Source organism: Canis aureus, chromosome 35 (genome assembly GCF_053574225.1).
Source record: "Canis aureus isolate CA01 chromosome 35, VMU_Caureus_v.1.0, whole genome shotgun sequence".
NCBI classification, from domain to species: Eukaryota; Metazoa; Chordata; class Mammalia; order Carnivora; family Canidae; genus Canis; species Canis aureus.
The window spans coordinates 5,549,492-5,568,917 of NC_135645.1; the positions used below are offsets into that span (position 1 = coordinate 5,549,492).

Here is a 19,426-nt window from a genome sequence, read left to right on the forward strand (position 1 = left end):
ACTGTCATCTCCTCTCAAAAGTAGACCCTGCAAGTCTTAAATATTTTATCCACTCAAGTTAAAAGATTTGCTCAGGAGAAGTATAAAGTTTGGCTCACATGGATGAGCAGCCTTGTCACTATTTTCCTACTCCCCAAACTTCTGACACACTTTCTCATTTGCCTGCAAACAGTGCCTGAACTAGTTTGGAGCATATGGGAAGCATAGATTGTGTATAGAACTTTCTTTCCTCCTGACCTACATAGAAGTTTTTATTCTGTTAGTGAGGCAGAGGGAAGTACAGCACTGATGATTACACGAAGACGCATTCGTGAAATCCTGGAGTCTTCCCAGGCTGCAGCTGTTGCCATCCGTCCCTGCTCTGGGGGGTTAGTACAGCTTTATGGCCTGAGGCAGAGAGTGCTGGGCTCCTGGTATTTGATTGCAGAAGTCCTGCAGAAGTATGGGAGTGCTTGCAGAAGTAAGAATGTGGAAATTCTTTGTCATGTGTTGACATAACTGACAGCAGAATTTGCTGACTACTATATCCTCTTTTAAGTGTTTTCTACTCAAACTGCCAGCTTATTTTGTGGGGTGATTTCACAAATTCCCTCTTCTGGTTTCTGTGTGGGTGTTAGGCATGAGGCAGGATGGGCATAGTTCCAGGAAGCTGTTTGGATGACTCCGCCTTACCCACAATCAGGTCAGGGCTCTAGAGTCCTTTATTCTGCGTCTGATCCTTTGTCCATAGAAGTATTTCACCCTCGCTGCAGGCTGTCATGCTCCCACTACTCAGCCTCCTGTACTGCTCTCCTCTTGCCTGTCATCATCACCCCCTCTCTGGACTTGCCTTTTACATAGACTGATAGTCCTTAGACTTTTTTTTTTTTTTTTAAGTTTTATTTAAATTCAAGTTAGTTCATATACAGTATAATGTTCACTATGGGTATACAGTATAGTGATTCAGCATCCCATAGATCGCCCAGTGCTCCTAATCCCCACACCTATTTCCTTTTCCATTCAGCCTGTATTTTTCTTTTTCACTTTGAGTTAAGATATAGATGCTGAGGTTTACATAGTTATTATAATACAGTGATCAATACTTTGTAACTTTAACAATTGTTTTAAATAGTTACTTAAATTTTGCTTTTTATTAAAAAGGAAAAACATATCACTTGTCTCAGAATTGTTAGTTGAGAATAAATTTTTATTCTCATAACTATGAAAGAATGCATCACCTTTGAAAACATTCAGTATGGGCAGCCCAGGTGGCTCAGCAGTTTAGCACTGGGGACCCAGGATCGAGTCCCACGTCAGGCTCCCTGCATGGAGCTTGCTTCTCCCTCTGCCTGTGTCTCTGCCTCTATCTCTCTCTCTGTGTGTCTCTCATGAATAAATAAATAGAATCTTTAAAAAAAAAAAAAAACTCAGTAGATGCTTTCTGAATCCAAAGTCTATACCAAATCCACTATTTACTTATTTTTAAATGATAGTTTTTGAGATAATTTTTTTCTTATAACACTATCTGTGATCACTTTAAGAATCTTTAACCCTGGAATTTTTAGATATCATAGTTCACTTTTAGAGTCTTTTGTCTTTCTTATACTCTCACCCATCCTGTAGATAGACTAGTACTTTTTTACTGTGTGTTTCAGATAAAACATTGTATAATAGCAATATTTATCAAGTACTTCTTATACTTAGTGCTTTTCTAAGTTTACATTTGTAATCATCACATTATAATAATTACTCCTGTTTTAAGAAAAAAGAGGCACAGAGACGTAAACATTTTCTGAAATTCCACAGCTAAGAAAAGGTAACCCTTGCAGTCTGTCCTGCAGGCTTTAACTGCTGCAGTGTATGCATACATTGGGTCCAAATATATTTAGTTCTTTATGACCCCACAGCTAGGGGTAAGGACTTCCATGTCTGCTGAGTCTGGGCTCACTCTACCTTGCATGAATGTCTCAGCCCAGGCATAACAGCACTGGGCAGGCATGTGTCCTCTCCATTAAGTGTGGATATGAAAGGCCTTTTGGTAGTGTGCTGGAATTCTAATTGAGCCCTTATAAGACCTGATGTTTTTCAGTTGAATGAATTTTCAGTCAGCTCACATTATGGTGATTAATCCTCTGGTTTAGAACAGGGAAATCTGCTATGAACAACCAAATTCATTATATCATTTTTTATCTCAGATGTCTGAGCCTGAAGTCTTAAATCACAGGTACCTAAGTTGTTTCCCTTTTACCACTATAACTCATTCATTCACCAGGTCTTACTACTTATTATTGTTTTAAGCTTTCTTCCCTTTGTTATAAAATGTTGGGTAGTTAAACATTAAAACAGATAATTGTAAAAAATTTCTGTTAATTCATTTAAAAAATCATTATATGTGAACATAACATTTTTACAACAACAACTATATTGAGGGACGCCTGAGTGGCTCAGTGGTCGAGCCATCTGCCTTTGGCTCAGAGCCTGATCCCAGAGTTCTGGGATCGAGTCCCACAGGGGGCTCCTTGTGGGGAGCCTGCTTCTCCCTCTGCCTATGTCTCTGCCTCTCTCTCTGTCTCTCATGAATAAATAAATAAAATCTTAAAAAAAAAAAGAAAACTATATTCAAAAAAATTTTTAATGTTATAAGAGTAGTGTCATTGTTTTACATTTTTGTGAGTCTTGTTAATATCTGGTTTAATAGAAGATAGCCATACTGTATCTACATCTTTATTCAGTCTAATTTATTTGAAGTATATGAAGAACATATTGCCTTACACATATAGCAGCTGAAAAAAATAAGACTATTTTATTTATTTATTTAAAGATTTTTTTTTGAGAGAGAGAGAGAGAGGGAATGAGTGAGAGAATGAGCACGAGCAGGGGGAGAGGCAGGGGGAGGCAGAGAAGCAGACTCCCAGCTGAGCAGGGAGCCCAACTTGGAGCTCGATCATAGGACCACGGGATCATAACCTGAGCCAAAGACAGAGGCTTAAGTGACTGAGTCACCTAGACGCCCCAAAATAGGACTATTTTAGAAACTTTTTTTAGATAATTGTGAATTTCTTTTTTATAGTCCACCAAACTTGACAAGGAGTAATTTCTTAAAGGTTCATTTGTTGCAGTACAGAATCTGAGTGCATAATCAATGAATTCTTTGTACTTTTACAATAAATTCCATTGGTCCAGGCACCTGGGTGGCTCAGTTGATTGTCTACCTTCAGCTCAGGTTATGATTCCAAGGTCTTGGAACTAGTCCCGCATCAGGCTCCCTGCTCAGCAGGGAGTCTACTTCTCCCTCTGCCCCTCACCCTGCTCATTCATTCTCTGTGTCTCTCTGTCTCTGTCTCTCTCTCTTTATTGTGAAAATAAACAAAATCTTTTTAAAAATTCCATTGGTCCATCTTGCATGGAATGGATCTTTTGTAATGCTTTTCATTGGCCGTTTGGAAAATACTGGTTTACTGAATTATATAGATCTTCCAAAGGTTGACAAATTTCCATATACTTCATTTAAAAAGTGACATTTATTAATATCATCACCATTCTCATCAGAAAAGTCTTTTGAGTATTAAGAAGCTTTCAAGCTCATGTGTTTCATGAAACCAGTTCTCAAAAGCATTTTCGTTCTGTTCAAATATTTTCTAATTCCCCTTGTGATGTATTGTTTGACTTATGGATTATTTAGAAGTATAATGTTTAGTTTCCAAATATTTGCAGATTTTCCAGCTATCTTTCTGTCATTGATTTCTTTTTTTTTTTTTATTTCTAATTTAAATTCATTGTGGTCAGAAAACATATATGATTTCAGTCCTTTGAAAGTCATTGTTTACTGCCCAGAATATAGTCATTCTTGATTAATGTTCTAGATGCACTTGAAAATAATGTGTATTCTGCTATTGTTATGTTTTATAAGTGTCATCAAGTCGATTCTTTAAATCTCCTGTATCCTTACTGATTTTCTGTAGGCTTGTTCTGCCCATTATATAGAGAAAGGTATGGAAATTTCCCGACTACAATTGTATATACGTTTCTTTTTCAGTTTAGGTTAGTCAGTTTTTGTGTCATGTACTTTGAAACTGTTATTAGGTTCATATACATTTAGGATTATTATGTCCTCTCAATAGATTGATCTTTTATAATGAAATGATCTTCTTTCTCCTAGATTTTTCCTTTTTCTGAAGTCTATTTGTTTAGTTTGCCTTTGGTTACTATTAGCATGAGAAGGGAATACTTACTATATGATTCCATTTATATAAAATTGTAGAACTCGCAAATAAATATATAGTGACCAAAAAAGATTGAGAACAAGGGGCTAGAGAGAGATGGGTTACTGAGGATCATAGGAAAACTCAGACATGATCAAAATGTTTGCCATCTTGATTATAGTGATGGTTTATCACATGTATATATGTAAAAATTCATCAAATTGTACACTTTAAATATATGCTGTTTATTGTGCATCAATTATACCTCAGTAAAGCTATTTTAAAAACAAAAGAATACAATGCTGCCTGGTACATTTTGGTTCCACTGTCCTGACACCAGCAGTTTTATTCACCATTGTTTTTTGTGCAATCAATGCAAATGTCACATTTAGAAATAGACAAATAACGTCTTAATAGTATTATGAACATAATTTAAACCTCACAGGTCCTTTGAAAAGGTCTCAGTGACTCCTAAGGGATCCATGGACCACCTTGAGAACTTCTGGTTTACAACATCACTTCTGATACTACTCTTTATTCCTCCAGTTCTGACTCCTCTACTAATCAATTCTAAAACAGATTCTCATGAAGTTACATTCCAAGTCATGCTACAGATTAAATATTGAAATATATTAATCATGTTCATAAAAATTTCATGACTTTAAAATTGTATAAGAATAGCATTTGAAACTCTCCCCAGTATGACTGATATGACCTGTCTCCTAGGCTTATGTCCCTATTGTCTCCTTGCTCAGTGCTGGATGGTCTTGTTTTCCTTCATCTCCTGAGCTTTGTTCATGCTTTTCTCAATTTCTGTCTAATAAAATTCTACTTAGAGCCTGGCTCAGGTTCAGTCTTAGCTATGAAGCCTTCTCAACCACTGTACCCACAGCCATCCATTCCTTGCCTGTATGTTTTATTTGGTTTATTTAAATGGTTCACGACATAGAATGTTTGTGTCTTGTTTTTCTAACAATATCAACTCTTGGGGAATGTGGACAATGTTTTATAGCTTTTTATTCCCACAAACTGCTAACATAGTGCTGAATCCAAATAGGTATTTGAATGATTACAGAGGAGTATTTTTTATCTGATTCTTACCATTTCTTATTTTGATAGTTCTTTGGTTTTTTAGCATCTTTCTGGGAATGTTTTAATTTGTACCACTAGTTTCGCCTTTGTCAAATTTCTCTAGCTTCTGGGTAATCGTAGCATTTGTCAATCTTGATAAGAAATTATTAGCTCTCTTCAGCCTTTACTGGTTTTATAAGTTTTTAAGTGTAGACTCTAAAGTTTCCATCTATTAATCCTTTCTTCTACAAATTAAAATTATTCACTAATAAATATATATAATATTTATATATACTGATAAATACACTGGTAAATATACCAACACGATCCGAAAATATCCTGTAGCCTTAGAGGTGGCCAGCAATTGTGATTTTTGACACTTAACTGACTTTTATGTATGGCAAATGAAATTGTCCCATTGTTTTTCAGTTGTCCATCACATCATTGATGAATTTAAATAAAACTTAATTTGGAATCTTTTGTTCTCTACTTCTCAAGAAAGGTAGGGAATTTGTGAGAGTACTGCATAAAATTTCTCTCATTAGGGAAGAATGTTAACTTTTGTAATTATCAATAAGAATCATCATAATTGAAGCTATTAGAATCAACATAAAGCAGAAAGGATTTTGCCCCAAGAATGTTTCCCAGGCAGATTCCATTTCATGTTGTGATTCATATTGGCTGCTGAGAGTCAGGAGGCCTGTTAATTCACCAGGACACAGAATTGCACAAGATGCAATACATGAAAGATTAGCTCTAACCTGTCTTGGACTTTATAACATAGCTATAAGAGTATGTTGAAATTGAGCCAGGTGGTTTAGTAATGATTAAAAGGGTTTGATGGTCAGTGATGCTTTCTGATGAGGCAAATTGGAATGTAAGAATCTGAGTGTTTATCCAAGCCTATCTGTTGGTAGAAAGTTAACTACTTCTTTTCTGTTTATGCTATCTAAAGTAGTTTTCCTAAGGAAAAAAAGAGCCTTAAATACTTGGTAATTTATAATGTCCATTTAAGAGGCTGTTTAAAAATTTAAATTGAAGTATTTATCCTTTAAATATATATATTTAGTTTCATATATAATTATAATTAATTGTATTGTTTTAAAGTTTCATTTTTGTTGTTTTGACCAATATGCTTTTTTTTCAGACATAAAACTCATTATGGAATTAATGTATAATCAGTTTTTATAAAATTTTGATCTAGGCATGGAGAAATAATAGAGTGAGACAACTTTTTATGTGACAAATGGAATCAAATTAACCATGTCCATGAGTCACCCAAACAGTGTGGTATAGGTAAAAGAACAAATAGTTTTGAGTTGGGGTGTTCTCAGAGCCTAGAGCTTACACCAGCTAGCTCATATCAAATCTGGGCTCTGAGAATACCCCAACTCAAAACGTACCATCGTTTAGAATCAAACAACTTAAGAATGAGTTATTTTTTGGTGATTGGTTTATATGGTGTGCTAAAAAAAAAAAAAAAAAAAGGCCACTATCCTGTATTATAAGCATCTTACCAGTTTTCTTCAATTCTTTGGTTAAAACTAGAATTACAGAAGATTTAGTTACTTGTACAACATTTTTAAGATGGTGTTTGATTCTGGAATAATTATTTAACTTGTTAAATGAAACAGGTTTAGGAGTTACTCAGCTTCAGCATAAAAAGAAGTCTACCTACATTAGTAACTCAGCAATTTTTGAGCATTTGTTTTACTCATTGTGTTAGGCACTGGAGATGCCAACCTGAATAAAATAAAAACTGGCCTCCCATGAGACTTTAAAGTGGAATGCAGAAACCAAACCTTAAGATAGAACAATATGAAATGTACTGTTAGAGCTCAGTACTATTCCTGACATTTATCACTTAAACAGTAGTAATAGTTTTAGAGTATTATGCATAATCTAGAATATTGAAGTGTAAACATTTTGAATGTTTTCTTTTATTCAACCAGAGTTTTAAAGTCTCTTATTTAAAGTGTCAGGGAGGGGGCGCGGCCCTGGGTGGCTCAGCGGTTTAGCTCTGCCTTCAGCCCAGGAGACCTAGGATCAAGTCCCAGGTCAGGCTCCCTGCATGGAGCCTGCTTCTCCCTCTGCCTATGTCTCTGCGTCTCTCTCTGTCTCTGTCTCTGTCTCTCATAAATAAATAAAATCTTAAATAAATAAATGAAGTGTCAGGGACATTTTTAATTAAAGAATTTAAAAAACTGATCCTCATTGCTGTTATGTGTACCTGAAGGAATCCAGTTTTTAAGTATTGTGATAACAAAGTAGATTGGTGGTTGTGTTAGAGTTAAGGGTAAATAAAGGCAGGCAGGTGAACTGCACAGGAATAAGAGGGAACTTTTTGGGGTAATGGAAGTAGTCACTTTCTTGATCATGAATGCTGATTACACCAGTGTATACATTTGTCAAAACTTGAACTGTACTCTAAAATGGCTGCATTTTTTGTATATGAATTTTATCTCAAAATTAATTTAGAGGCACCTAGGTGGCTCCATCAGTTCAGCATCTGACTTTTGATTTTGGCTGAGGTCATGATCTAAGGATCCTGAAATCAAGCCCTATGTCCCACTTTCCTTGACATTCTCTCCCTCTCCCATTCCCCCCCATTTTCATATGTGAGCGCGCACACACACACTCTAATAAACAAGTAAACCTTTTAAAAAGTAAAATTAATTTTTAAAGAAGATTTTATTTATTTGAGGAAAAGAAAGAGCACAAGTTAGAGAGGGAGAGGGAGAAGCAGACTCTGCTGAGCAGGAAGCCTGATGTGGGGCTCAGTCCCAGGACCCGGAGATCAAGACTTGAGCAAAGACAGACCTGAGTCACCCAGGCACCAAAATTAATTTAAAAAGAAAACTAGGCAATGGAGAAATACTGTTTCTAAATGTTTCATTATGTTGATATTCAAGCAGTATCTCCTAAACTAACTCCTATCTTGACAAGTGGCACAAAAATGCATTGTCATCTCTTGTGCCTTGATTTTTTTTGGGGGGGGAAATATGGTGACTCTATGTACACAAGAAATAAAACCATCATTATTTTAGAATTTATATGTTCAGAACACCTTGACAAGGCAAGTCCATCTGAAAGAAAGAGGAGAATATAGTGCCTGTCCTACTTTTGTGTTATAAATAAAGTTTATTTTCATTGGTCAGCCAGTTTTCAACTATGAGTGAACAATGAATTTTGCTTATAATGCTCATCCTATTCAGAAGCTGCACTACAGGGGCACCTGGGTGGCTCAGTGGTTGAGCATCTGCCTTTGGCTCAGGTCCTGATCCTGAGATCCTGGGGTCCTGGGATCGAGTTCTGAATTGGGCTTCCTGCATGGAGCCTGCTTCCCCCTCTGCCTATGTCTCTGCTTCACTTCTTTCTGTGTCTCTTATGAATAAATGGACAAAATCCTAAAAAAACCACAAAAAAACAAAAAAAGCTGTGCTACATTTATTCTTATCCTGAAACACTGTAATGTATTATTTCCACCTATTTCTCTTAAGGCATCCTTACACTTTTGATAAACTTTGCAGATAGATTCTAAGAAGTGGCTGGGAATCAGAACTGATTAAATGGGGTTGGAGGAGGATGAAAAAGCAAGACTGGATTCCTGGTTAACTCTTTTAAATAAGTCCTGGGGTAAAATGTGATACGATTTTCTTTATAATCTGCTCAAAGAAGTGCATAGAACTCTCCCTACTTGCACCCCCAAAATGTATGTAAGAGTATGTCATGCATTTCTCTGAAATGGGGTTTAGGACTAGTCAACTGCAAACCTGGGAAAAAGTCTCTGACAGAATGGGATTATTAGGAAAAAACAGGTTTCATGGACTAACCTCCTGAATCAGTTTGGATTAGGCCTGTTAAAAAACAAAATTCAGGGGTGCCTGGGTGACTCAGTAAGTGTCTGCCTTCTGCTCAGGTTATGATCCTGGGATCTAGCCCCCGTGTCCTCACTGGGCTCCTTGCTCAGTGGGGAGCCTGCTTCTCCCTCTGCCTGCTGCAATCTTTGTGCTTAAAAAAAAAAAAAAAAAATTCAGCCCAGTAAATTGAAGATCTGATGGTCTTTATTAAACGACTCATGAATTGGGCAGCATCCCATCTAGCAAGGAGAAGAAAACTCCACTGAGCTAAACAAAAGAAGTTTTTAACGACAGAGAGGGGGCATTTTAAAAAAAAAGGCAAGGAATTTATTAGCTAGGAATGCATTGTTTAGGCAAGTTGCCCTCCTACAGGGAGTGCAAGAGGCCTATTAGCAAATTGCCTACTATTAACCAGGAAATCCCATGTTGACCAGCTAAAGGTTACATTTCTCAGTGAAATGCAATTAGGTTAGGTATTAAGTCTTGTTTTACTGACTTAACCTAAGTGATGGGCATTTTGAGCCTATGGTTGTTTTGTGGTTTTGTTGGTTTGTTTGTTTTAACAGATTGAGTTGCTTAGATAACCCTGAATAGAAGTTGCCTAACCAAATGAATACAGGTGATTTTTTTTTTTTTCCTAAGTAGAGTTGGGAATTGCATTAGCCAGGGCTGTAGTGGAGGCTTTGTGGTACCAAAGAACCCAAGTTTTACTGTCTTTCTGCTTTGTCCTTCTCTTTTTTTCTTTTAAGATTTTATTTATACATTCGTGAGAGACACACACACACACAGAGGCAGAGACACAGGCAGAGGGAGAAGCAAGCTCCACACAGGGAGCCCAATACGGGACTACATCCTGGGTCTCGATCCCGGGTCTCCAGGATCATGCCCTGGGCTGAAGGTGGCGCTAAACTGCTGGGCCACCGGGGCTACCCCTGCTTTGTCCTTCTTAGCATATGGCATCTGTCCTCAAGGCCATCGTGTATTCTAGGATAGCCATCACAACTATCTTGCTGAAAGGAGGAAGGACAAAAGTCTACTCCCAGTTCTCTGTCTCACTTCTATTTTTTTTAAAGATTGTATTTATTTATTCATGAGAGAGACACAGAGAGAGGCAGAGACATTAGGCAGAGGGAGGAGAAGCGGGCTCACACAGGGAGCCCGATGTGGGACTCAATTCCAGGACCCCGGGACCATACCCTGAGCCAAAGGCAGACGCTCAACCACTGAGCCACCCAGACATCCCACTCTGTCTCACTTTTAAGGAACTTTGTCAGAGGTCCTACCTAACAACTTCCCTTTAATGGTTAGAATTTAATCTTGTAGCCCCAATTAACTGCAAGGAAGGCTGGAAAATGAGTGTCTTTTTAGCGAGCATATCCCTGAATAAAATTGGGAGATACTAAGAAAGACAGGCAGTTTCTGCCACACGCTGCTCGTGGAAAAACATGCAAATTAAAGCAATGTTTATTTAACAAAGAAAGTAGGGATGCCTGGGTGGCTGAGCGGGCGTCTGCCTTTGGCTCAGGGCATAATCCCCAGGTCCAGGATCAAGTCCCACACCGGGCTCCTGGCGGGGAGCCTGCTTTTCCCTCTGCCTGTGTCTCTGCCTCGCTCTCTGTGTCTCTCATGAATAAATAAATAAAGTCTTTAAAAAAAAATTTAAAAAGTATACTTATTACAGGGTATCTGAGTGGAGCAAGTGTAGGGTCTGGGAGAATTACAGCATTAAAAGAAGGGTTCCAAGGATGAGTCTCGCCCTCTGCACCATCATCCTCTGTGCATGGCTAAAGATGCTTAGGGCTCATGCCCTTGCAGCAGGGGAAGGAGGCTTTTGAAGGTGATGGAAGAACAGTTCTCAGGTAGCCATAGGTCCGGCCCTTTCAAAGGGAGGTCCTATGGCCAGATCCCTGGGGCAAGATGATTGGTGCTCATTTTATTTTATGGTTAAATTCATGGGTTAGCAATCTCTAAACTTCTTCCTGGAGCAGAAGAAGGAAAAGGAGCAAAGTTCGGATCTCTCTGTTAAGTCCCAATGCATTAGTTCCTTGTTGAGGGATCAAGACTGAGAAGGATAAAAGCCAAATCTCAGCCATTCTTGAGCTCTTAATTTATTGTACCATCATGTAATAGTGGTAGAAACTACCTGTGGCATTTTTTTTTGATAATTTATTTATGTTGCTGTTTCAGGTTGGTGTCTCCAACAAGATTGTAAAGTTTCCAATATGATAATAGAAATTTTTATGTCTTACATTCTTTTGAGTCTCCATCCTTGATTAGCATATCCCATGTTATCAGTCCTATTTGTTGATTCAGGTAGATCTGATGTGCCCTGATTCTCAACTCTCTGGGCTCTTGAATTCCCCTTATGGTCCTGAAATACGACTTGTAGATGATATAGTTATGTACAGATGAAATTTTTTAAAATTGTTAGAATGCCTTACCAATGACAAAAAGGAAAATTTTAAAGGAAGTAATTTATGATGCAACAACATATATTTTGGTGTGTTAATGCTCAGTGAAGGCGTAATGAAGTAGTCAAATCAGGTATGTGATTAAGTAGACCACCTCTAAAACCAATATGCCATCCTTTTTAATGGATACCACATTCCAGTTACTCCAGAAACCAGGCCAACCCTGATGCACACTGTGGTCTGTGATGCTCCTTTTCTGATGTTGCAGACTGTGAGGGAGATTGCTAAGTTCTAGGTGAGGCTGTCCTAAATGACATTTGTCAGTTGCTGGTGTTAGAATTGTTTATATTTAAGCACTGGCCTAAGATGACCAAGGAATCTCTGGACCATACCCAACAGATCTATATTTGCCCAAGAAAAAAAAAATCTAGAGCAAAACAGAGTAATAATAAGTGTGCCACCCAAAAATATAAAAGTACCAAAGGTAAGTATAGATAAATGCAGAAACTAAATTTAAAACTCTGCCAGTAGCTAGAGCTAATGAGGTATGTTAGTGGGGAAAAGATAGAAAATAACTAAAATGTCAGTGGTTATTCATTCTACAAATTCCTGTTTTTCAGATACTGTGCTAGGGCTAGAGAGTCACAGACAGCCTTGGTCCCATTTCCTCAGGGAATTCATATTCTAGTGGAGAAGACCGACAAGTGAATCTAACCAGTAATGGCCGCTTGTCCTAAGTGCTATGTAGTAAACAAAAATGGGCCCAAATCAAGAGCAATGAGAGAGGGACTTACTTTACATAGGGTAAATTGGGAAGCTTTCCCCTAGGAGATGATATTTAAGCTGATTCCTAAAAAAATGAGAAGCTAGCCATGTGAAGGGGAGGGTCAGGAGCTTTCTAAGCAGAGTGAATAGCCCTTGAAGAAGGGAAAATTTGCCTTTTGGGGGAAAAAGAAAGAAGGCTATTGAGACTGAAGCCTGGCCAATGAGATGCAGAGGGATAGAAGGTGTCAGAAAAGTGAGAAGGGCCTGGTCATACAGGCTGACCGTTAGGGGCATTTGGACCTAATTCTAAGTGCAAAGCATGGGAGTGACAGGTCTTAACATTTTAAAAAGATCGCTCTTGCTGTGGTAAGGAGAATGGATCAGAGGCAAAGAGTCAAAATTCTTTGGGAGGGAGAGACTAAGAGAGAATGACCAGGTTGCATAAGGTGGAGTGGAAGCATTTAAGGAAGCGACATTTACATTGGGTCTTAAAAGAGAAATGTGAACTGGGTCGTGGGAGAGGAGCTGTGAGGAGACCAGCAAGCAGATGGAACCGCAGGAGCAAAGGCCGGGAGGTGTGGGGTCCATACCTAGAAAGCTGTAGAGCTGGTGTAGCAAGAGTTTCATACCAGATCCTGTGTCCCCTTCACTGTACTAAAATGCAATTTGTGGTAATTACCTTCACACATAATTTTTTAAAACAATTAAAATGTCCCAGCTATAAAATACAGGAAGAATTTAAGCAGAAATACATGATTTAATGTGTAATTTTTCAAGCCTGTCTATACTAGAAGTCATAATGAACTAATCAGAGGCTTGTACCTACAAGGAAAAGGTTCAATTTTGAAGAATTAAGATGAAATTCTATAGAGTAGGGACGCCTGGTGGCTCAGTGGTTACGTGCCTGCCTTCAGCTCAGGGTGTGATCCTGGGGTCCTGGAATCAAGTCCCACGTCGGACTCTCTGCATGGAGCCTGCTTCTCCTGCCTGTGTCTCTGCCTCTCTCCCTCTGTGTCTCTCATGAAGAAATAAATAAAATCTTTGAGAAAAAATTCTATAGAGTATTTCCAAAATTGTATATCTAACATTTTGAAATGAGGCTTAATAAGTATATTTGTATTTTTACCTGTAGAGTCACCACCATGAGACAATATTAGCACAGGCTGATATCGGTGTATATGTTGCTGACCCAAAAACTCTGAGTTTCAATGCTGTTGCTGATCTGGGTTTTTCAAAAGGGTGAACAACTCCTAGTAAAGCTGCAAGAACACAAACTACAATCCTCCCTTGACTTATTTAGTATTTTTATGTTTTAAGAAAACTCAATCCCTATTAAAACCATGCCAAAGATCCTTTGATAATATGTGAAATGGAGTTGGAGTCCTATTCTCAGAAAATTAAAATCAGATTTTTCAGCAGTAGGAAAATTGTGCAAGATACAGAACATTTCTTTGTTGTGTTGAGCTGCATGCCCGACCTCTATCTACTGAATACTAGTAGTACTCTCCTCCCACTTGTTATGATGGACAAGAATGTGTGCATTTTCTTTTTTAACAGTACTGCCAGAAGGACAGTTACATCCCTTAGTTTCCATAAAAATGGGTAAAATGGGCATATCTACCTTCAATCTCATGAGGATTAAATGGATAATACGCATAAAATGTTGGTATTAGAGTCTGGCCTATTGTAAGAATTCAATAACCAGGGAGTGATAACTTGTTAGCAATTGAAAATATGGGTCTAGTCATAAATAAGAGAAGAGAAAAGTCAAGAGAAGGTTTGGGAGTCATGTAGACAGGTTGATGTAAACATTGTAAAATGCCAGGCAGAAACTAACATTGAGTTTAAGAGGGATAAATGTAAGATCCCATGGCTTTTCTGTACAAATAAATCAAGGCTGAAGAGATATGGCTAGTATGGCTAGGCAACAGTTCATAAGAAAACAGCCATCAAGCCAAGATTAGCCATGGTATAATTGCTTAACTACCACCACACACACACACTGACAGTACATTAATGGTATAATGTCCAGGTCATGCGGTGCTGCAGTCCCATAGACAAGGTTTCGTGTGGGCTGTGTCTGGGGCTGGGGAACCAGGCTTTAAGAGTGCTGTTGAGAAGATAGCAACTGGATAGAAAGTTAATGCTACAGAGTTTAGGTATAAAAAGAGAAGTTATGACAGTTTTTCAGATAATTTAAAGACAGCAGTTTTTCGCAGAAGAGAAAATAACCTTGTCTGTAGAAAACAAATCTATCTACAACCTTCTGTAAGTTACAAGAAAGCAGCTATTTTGTAGTGAGCAGATATTTTGTCATTAAAAAAACTCAACCAAGTAAATTTTAAGATCTGATTGGCTTTATTAAACAAATCAGGCAGCATCCCATCTAGCAAGTAGAGAGCTCCAAAGTGGAACGTTCCGGGCAGCCTGGGTGGCTCAGCTATTTAGCACCACCTTCGGCTCAGGGCGTGATCCTGGAGTCTGGGGATCGAGTCCCATGTTGGGCTCCCAGCAGGGAGCCTCCTTCTCCCTCTGCCTGTGTCTCTGCCCCTCTCTGTGTCTCTCGTGAATAAATAAATAAAATCTTAAGGAAAAAAAAAAAACACACAAAGTGGAACTTTTTTTTTATAGGAAGGAGGGTGGGGCAAGAAGTTATTAGCAAAGGTAAGCTCACCTTCCCTTAATGGGAAGGGCACGGGGTTTTATCATGCACATCACCTCAGCTTCCTTTGGGGGTGGCCGGTGGGGGTAGGGATGGCCCCTGTGACAGACTACCTCATTGGTGCTGACCAGAAAATTCCTGACCCACTAGTTAAGACTGCATTTCTGGGAAGGTTGAACTACAATTCAGTTAAATATTAAACCCTGGTTTGGTGACATGGCCTAGCATGAGTGACTCCATCTTGGGCCTTCAGTTTTCTTTTCTTTTTCTTTTATTATTATTTTTTTTTAATTTTATTTATTTATGATAGTCACACAGAGAGAGAGAGAGAGAGAGAGAGGCAGAGACACAGGCAGAGGGAGAAGCAGGCTCCATGCACCGGGAGCCCGACGTGGGATTCGATCCCGAGTCTCCAGGATCGCGCCCTGGGCCAAAGGCAGGTGCCAAACCCCTGCGCCACCCAGGGATCCCTTCTTTTTCTTTTAAAAGATTTTATTCATTCATTCATGAGAGACACACAGAGAGAGAGGCAGAGGGAGAAGCAGGCTCCATGCAGGGAGCCCCGACGTGTGGGACTCGATCCCAGGTCTCCAGGATCACACCCTGGGTCAAAGGCAGACGCTCAACCGCTGAGCGGCCCAGGCCTGCAGTTTTCTCAACACGGTCAACCAGGCACTTGATTGCTCTTTTCAGGGATGGTGTAGAATAGAATTTCATGTATATAGATGATTTCTGAAGACTTTTCCAACTATTGAGGTGGGTGTGGAAATAGACTCCAAGGTAGGTCACCCTGCCAATCACCTTTTTCTAGCAAAATTCAAGGTAGATTCCTTCTGAGCCCACTTTGATTTAAGATGTTTGACTATAAGTAGCTGAACAGGATTGACAGGAAAGCCTCAATTCTCAAGAGCCTGGGAGGGCAGTGGGGTGGGGAGCACAAAACAGGCACACTGAATCCTCTTTTTTGACAGATTTACTTTTTTCCAGCCTTTGGTTTTCCCAACCAAGTTGCCCCTGAATTTTAGGTGGTTTAGGTCACTCTGGTCTGATCACTCCAAAATGATTTTCCTTTTTTTGTCATTGCTCTCAGGGAAGCGTCTTGCCAGTTTCTCATGTAACCCCTATCCCCCATAAGTAAATCTTCCTTCTGTGACTCTTTCTGAAGCAGTGCTCTAGAACAGAGTTTCTCACATGCAGTCTGTTGACTCCCTCAGTAGATGTGAAATTGTGTATGTGTGTGCATTTCTCAGAGAAGAGGGGTGTTGGCATTCATTGAATCCCCAAAGGGGAGTATCTATAAGATTAAGAATCACTTAAATAAACCCCTTTGTAGGTAAGGCAAATCTCTGTTTTTTGTCTCTATGTTTTTCATTTGCCTTTGGTTAAATTCTAAACTGAGGTGTGGTGGATTGTTCAGCAAGAGCCAGGTAAATTAGAAGCCTCTTCAAGTTCCCTGCTTGGACCAAGAGCCCTTCATTTGTGATTGTAGAGCACCCTCCACGCACTTCTGTCAGAGGGCTTGCCACCTTATATGAGTTCATTTATGGGACCCTCTTCTATTATTAGATTTGAAGGGTAGCCCTGTATTGTGTTAGTTTTTGTATTCCGAACACTGAGCATCATACCAAGGATGGTGGTAGGTGTTCAAAAATGTTCTTGACCAGAACCATTTACCCATAATAAGCCAACAGATTCTTCTTTCTGCCCTAAGCAACAAATATTTTAAGCATTTACCTTGAGCCAGGTATTATGTTAGACACTGGGAATACAGAGATAAGCTTCTTGCAGGGAGCTAATGGGCTATATCCAGAGGGACATGATTTTTGCCACTCCTTGGAGCAGTTGTGTGTGAGCCATGTGCGAATGCATTTACAATAGCAATGATCTTGCAAAAACTCTCCCTTCCATAACAGACATTAGTTATATGCACATAGTCCGCTACTTTTATTACTCAAAACAAAAATGAAAATGCTTTTGCTAGTCTTCCTCAACCACCCATTAAATGTCTCTCCAAAATCATCTTTGACTACTGCTGCTAATCATTTGCCTCTAAAAATAGAAAATATAGATGGAAGATACTAATAAAAGAAGTGTCAGCATTTAGGCCCATATTCTGCACATAGAAGTGTTTTTTTGTTTTAAATTCATGATTTGTAAAAACAAATGGGGTGCTTGGGTGGCTTAGTAGGTATTCAAAAATGTTAAGTGTCTGCCTTCTGTTCAGGTCATGATTCTGGGGTCCTGGGATTGAATCCCACATCATACTCCCTGCTCAGTGGGGAGTCTCCTTCTCTCTCTGCCCCTCCCCCTGCTTGTGCTCACGCACTCTCTGTCATGAATAAGTAAACTCTTAAAAAAAAAAAAAAAAACAAATAGAAGGGCACCTGGCTGGTCAGAGGAGCACGTGACTCTTGATCTCAGGTTGTGAGTTCAAGCCCCATGTTGGGTATAGCGATTACTTAAGTAAGTAAAACTTAAAAAACCAAACAATGGAAAATCTTTGTGTTTGGTTCACTAGTATGTCCTTTTTCTTTTCCAGCTTATACATACTATAATTTCAGGGATTTGAGTTTATGTCAGACTACATTTATAGTTTTCCAGCTTTTATTTAAAAGCAGGAAGCCCCTTCTTCAAATCTAAACAAGAGCAGAGCAGTTTGTTGAAAGCAAGGGGCTTTGCTGCTACCCTCAAGCCCCTAAGGGGACGCCAAGGGAGCCTGGTTTCACTGAGGACTACATAGTATTTATGGGTCAGTAGTTGACTAGGGCATGATTTGTCCACAGAACAGGCATAAGGAAAGCCAAGTTCAGAGCACTGTGCTATCTCTGTTTTAGAGTTCTTTATGCTTAAGAAGATCATGACTTTGGGGAGCATAGCAAAAGTCATCTATGGATATGTATTTCAAAAGATATGCTGTCCTTACCGGAAGGCTCTGATTTAATAGGTGTGAAATAAGGCTCTGGCATCTATAGTTTTGAATAACTAGGAGAAGGCTTTTTAAATGTCACTAGAGTGTAAAAAGTTAATATACTAGTTATACCTAGAAATATCTGCACTGCTTACAGAGAATATGGATTTCTGGCTTCCTGAGTTGAGGTTCAGAGACTTTTCTAAAAAACTTCTGTTTCTATTTCACTACTGTTCCTGCTGCCTGAGTAAAACGCTCTTCCCCCTAGATATATGCATAATTATGGCTGTTGTTTATTTTCTCTCTCCAGCCTCTACTATGTAAGCTTCACTTGAGCGGACATGTCGTTTGTCTTATTCATTGATTCATTACATGCTTCTAAAATAGTCAGTAAATATTTGTTGAATAACTACTAGCAGTGAGGTATTTCAGGTATGTTTTGGTTGAAAAGATTTCTTGGACTGCTCTGGAAGCCTAACCTCCTCCCTCTATAGCATTTTCTATTAAAAAAAAAAGTACTCCAAGTACCAAAAAAACAGATATGCAAGTAAAAATATGTAACACTACCACATAGCACATTTGGTTGGTGCTTGACCAACTGTAACTTTATTTTCAAAACAGGATGTGATATGGTCTGACTTCGGGTTTCCTGGAAGAAATGGACGGGAAAGTACATTGTGGATTGGCTCCATGGGAGCCCATACACCCTGTCATCTGGACTCCTATGGTTGCAACTTAGTATTCCAGGTACAAGGAAGGTAATGCATGGGTGCATGCATATGAGTGTGTGTGTGTGTGTGTCTGTGTCTGTATGTGTGTTGTGTATGTGTGTTTTGCACAGGAAGAGGAATGAGGACCAGGCAGGTGGCAGACCCCAAAGTTTATTCCTAGCTCCACCCCATCAGCTTGCCTCATGACCATGACTGATCAGTTAACCTCAGGTTTAGTTTCCTCCTTTTTGAAGTAAGGGAACAGTTCAAATGATGGTTTCCATATGTGTCTGTCAACCATGATCAGGATTAACCTTCAGAGACCTGATCCTAGTGCTCCAGGATTCCACTCCTAGTTCAGCTAGACAGTTGTCTGCTTAGCTCTATTATGTAAGACACTGCATTTGTAGTTTTCAAACTTCTATTTAAAAGCAGGAAGACCCTCTCTTCAAACCTAAATAAACAAAAACAGACCAGTTTGTTGAAAGAGAGAGGCTTTGCTGCTATCCTCAGGCCCCTGAGGAGATGCCAGGGAGCCTGGTTTGGGAACTACTGAATGAGATGATATTTATGGCCCCTTCTGAGTCTAAATTTTAGTCTGTTTACATGTAGACACAATGCAGTATCTTACTACTTCAGTTAAGTTCTCCATCTGCCTGTGGACCCTAAGATGTGTAAGGGTAAGTCAGGCAATACTTTTGATAGTCCAGGATTCTGCTAGTTGGAGGCTGTACTTAGAATATTGTATGCGTAGCCTTATTTTCCCCTGATTAGTGATGCTCGAGTCTCCTTTCCTGGTCCTTTGGAGCATTTATAGGACAGCAGGAAAAATAGAAATGGCCATTTCCAGGTTCTTAG

At 39.1% G+C, this 19,426-nt stretch overlaps 1 protein-coding gene across 5 annotated transcripts in view; it reads left to right on the top strand.

The window, feature by feature from the left end:
• The window catches only part of HSPBAP1 (HSPB1 associated protein 1), a 64,406-nt gene that overhangs the window by 28,687 nt on the left and 16,293 nt on the right, over positions 1-19,426 (top strand). For all 5 annotated transcript variants that reach the window (XM_077884460.1, XM_077884461.1, XM_077884462.1 and 2 more), the window contains one exon: positions 18,480-18,616. In XM_077884460.1, coding sequence (XP_077740586.1) covers positions 18,480-18,616 — 137 coding nt within the window. The remainder of the gene's footprint in view (positions 1-18,479; positions 18,617-19,426) is intronic.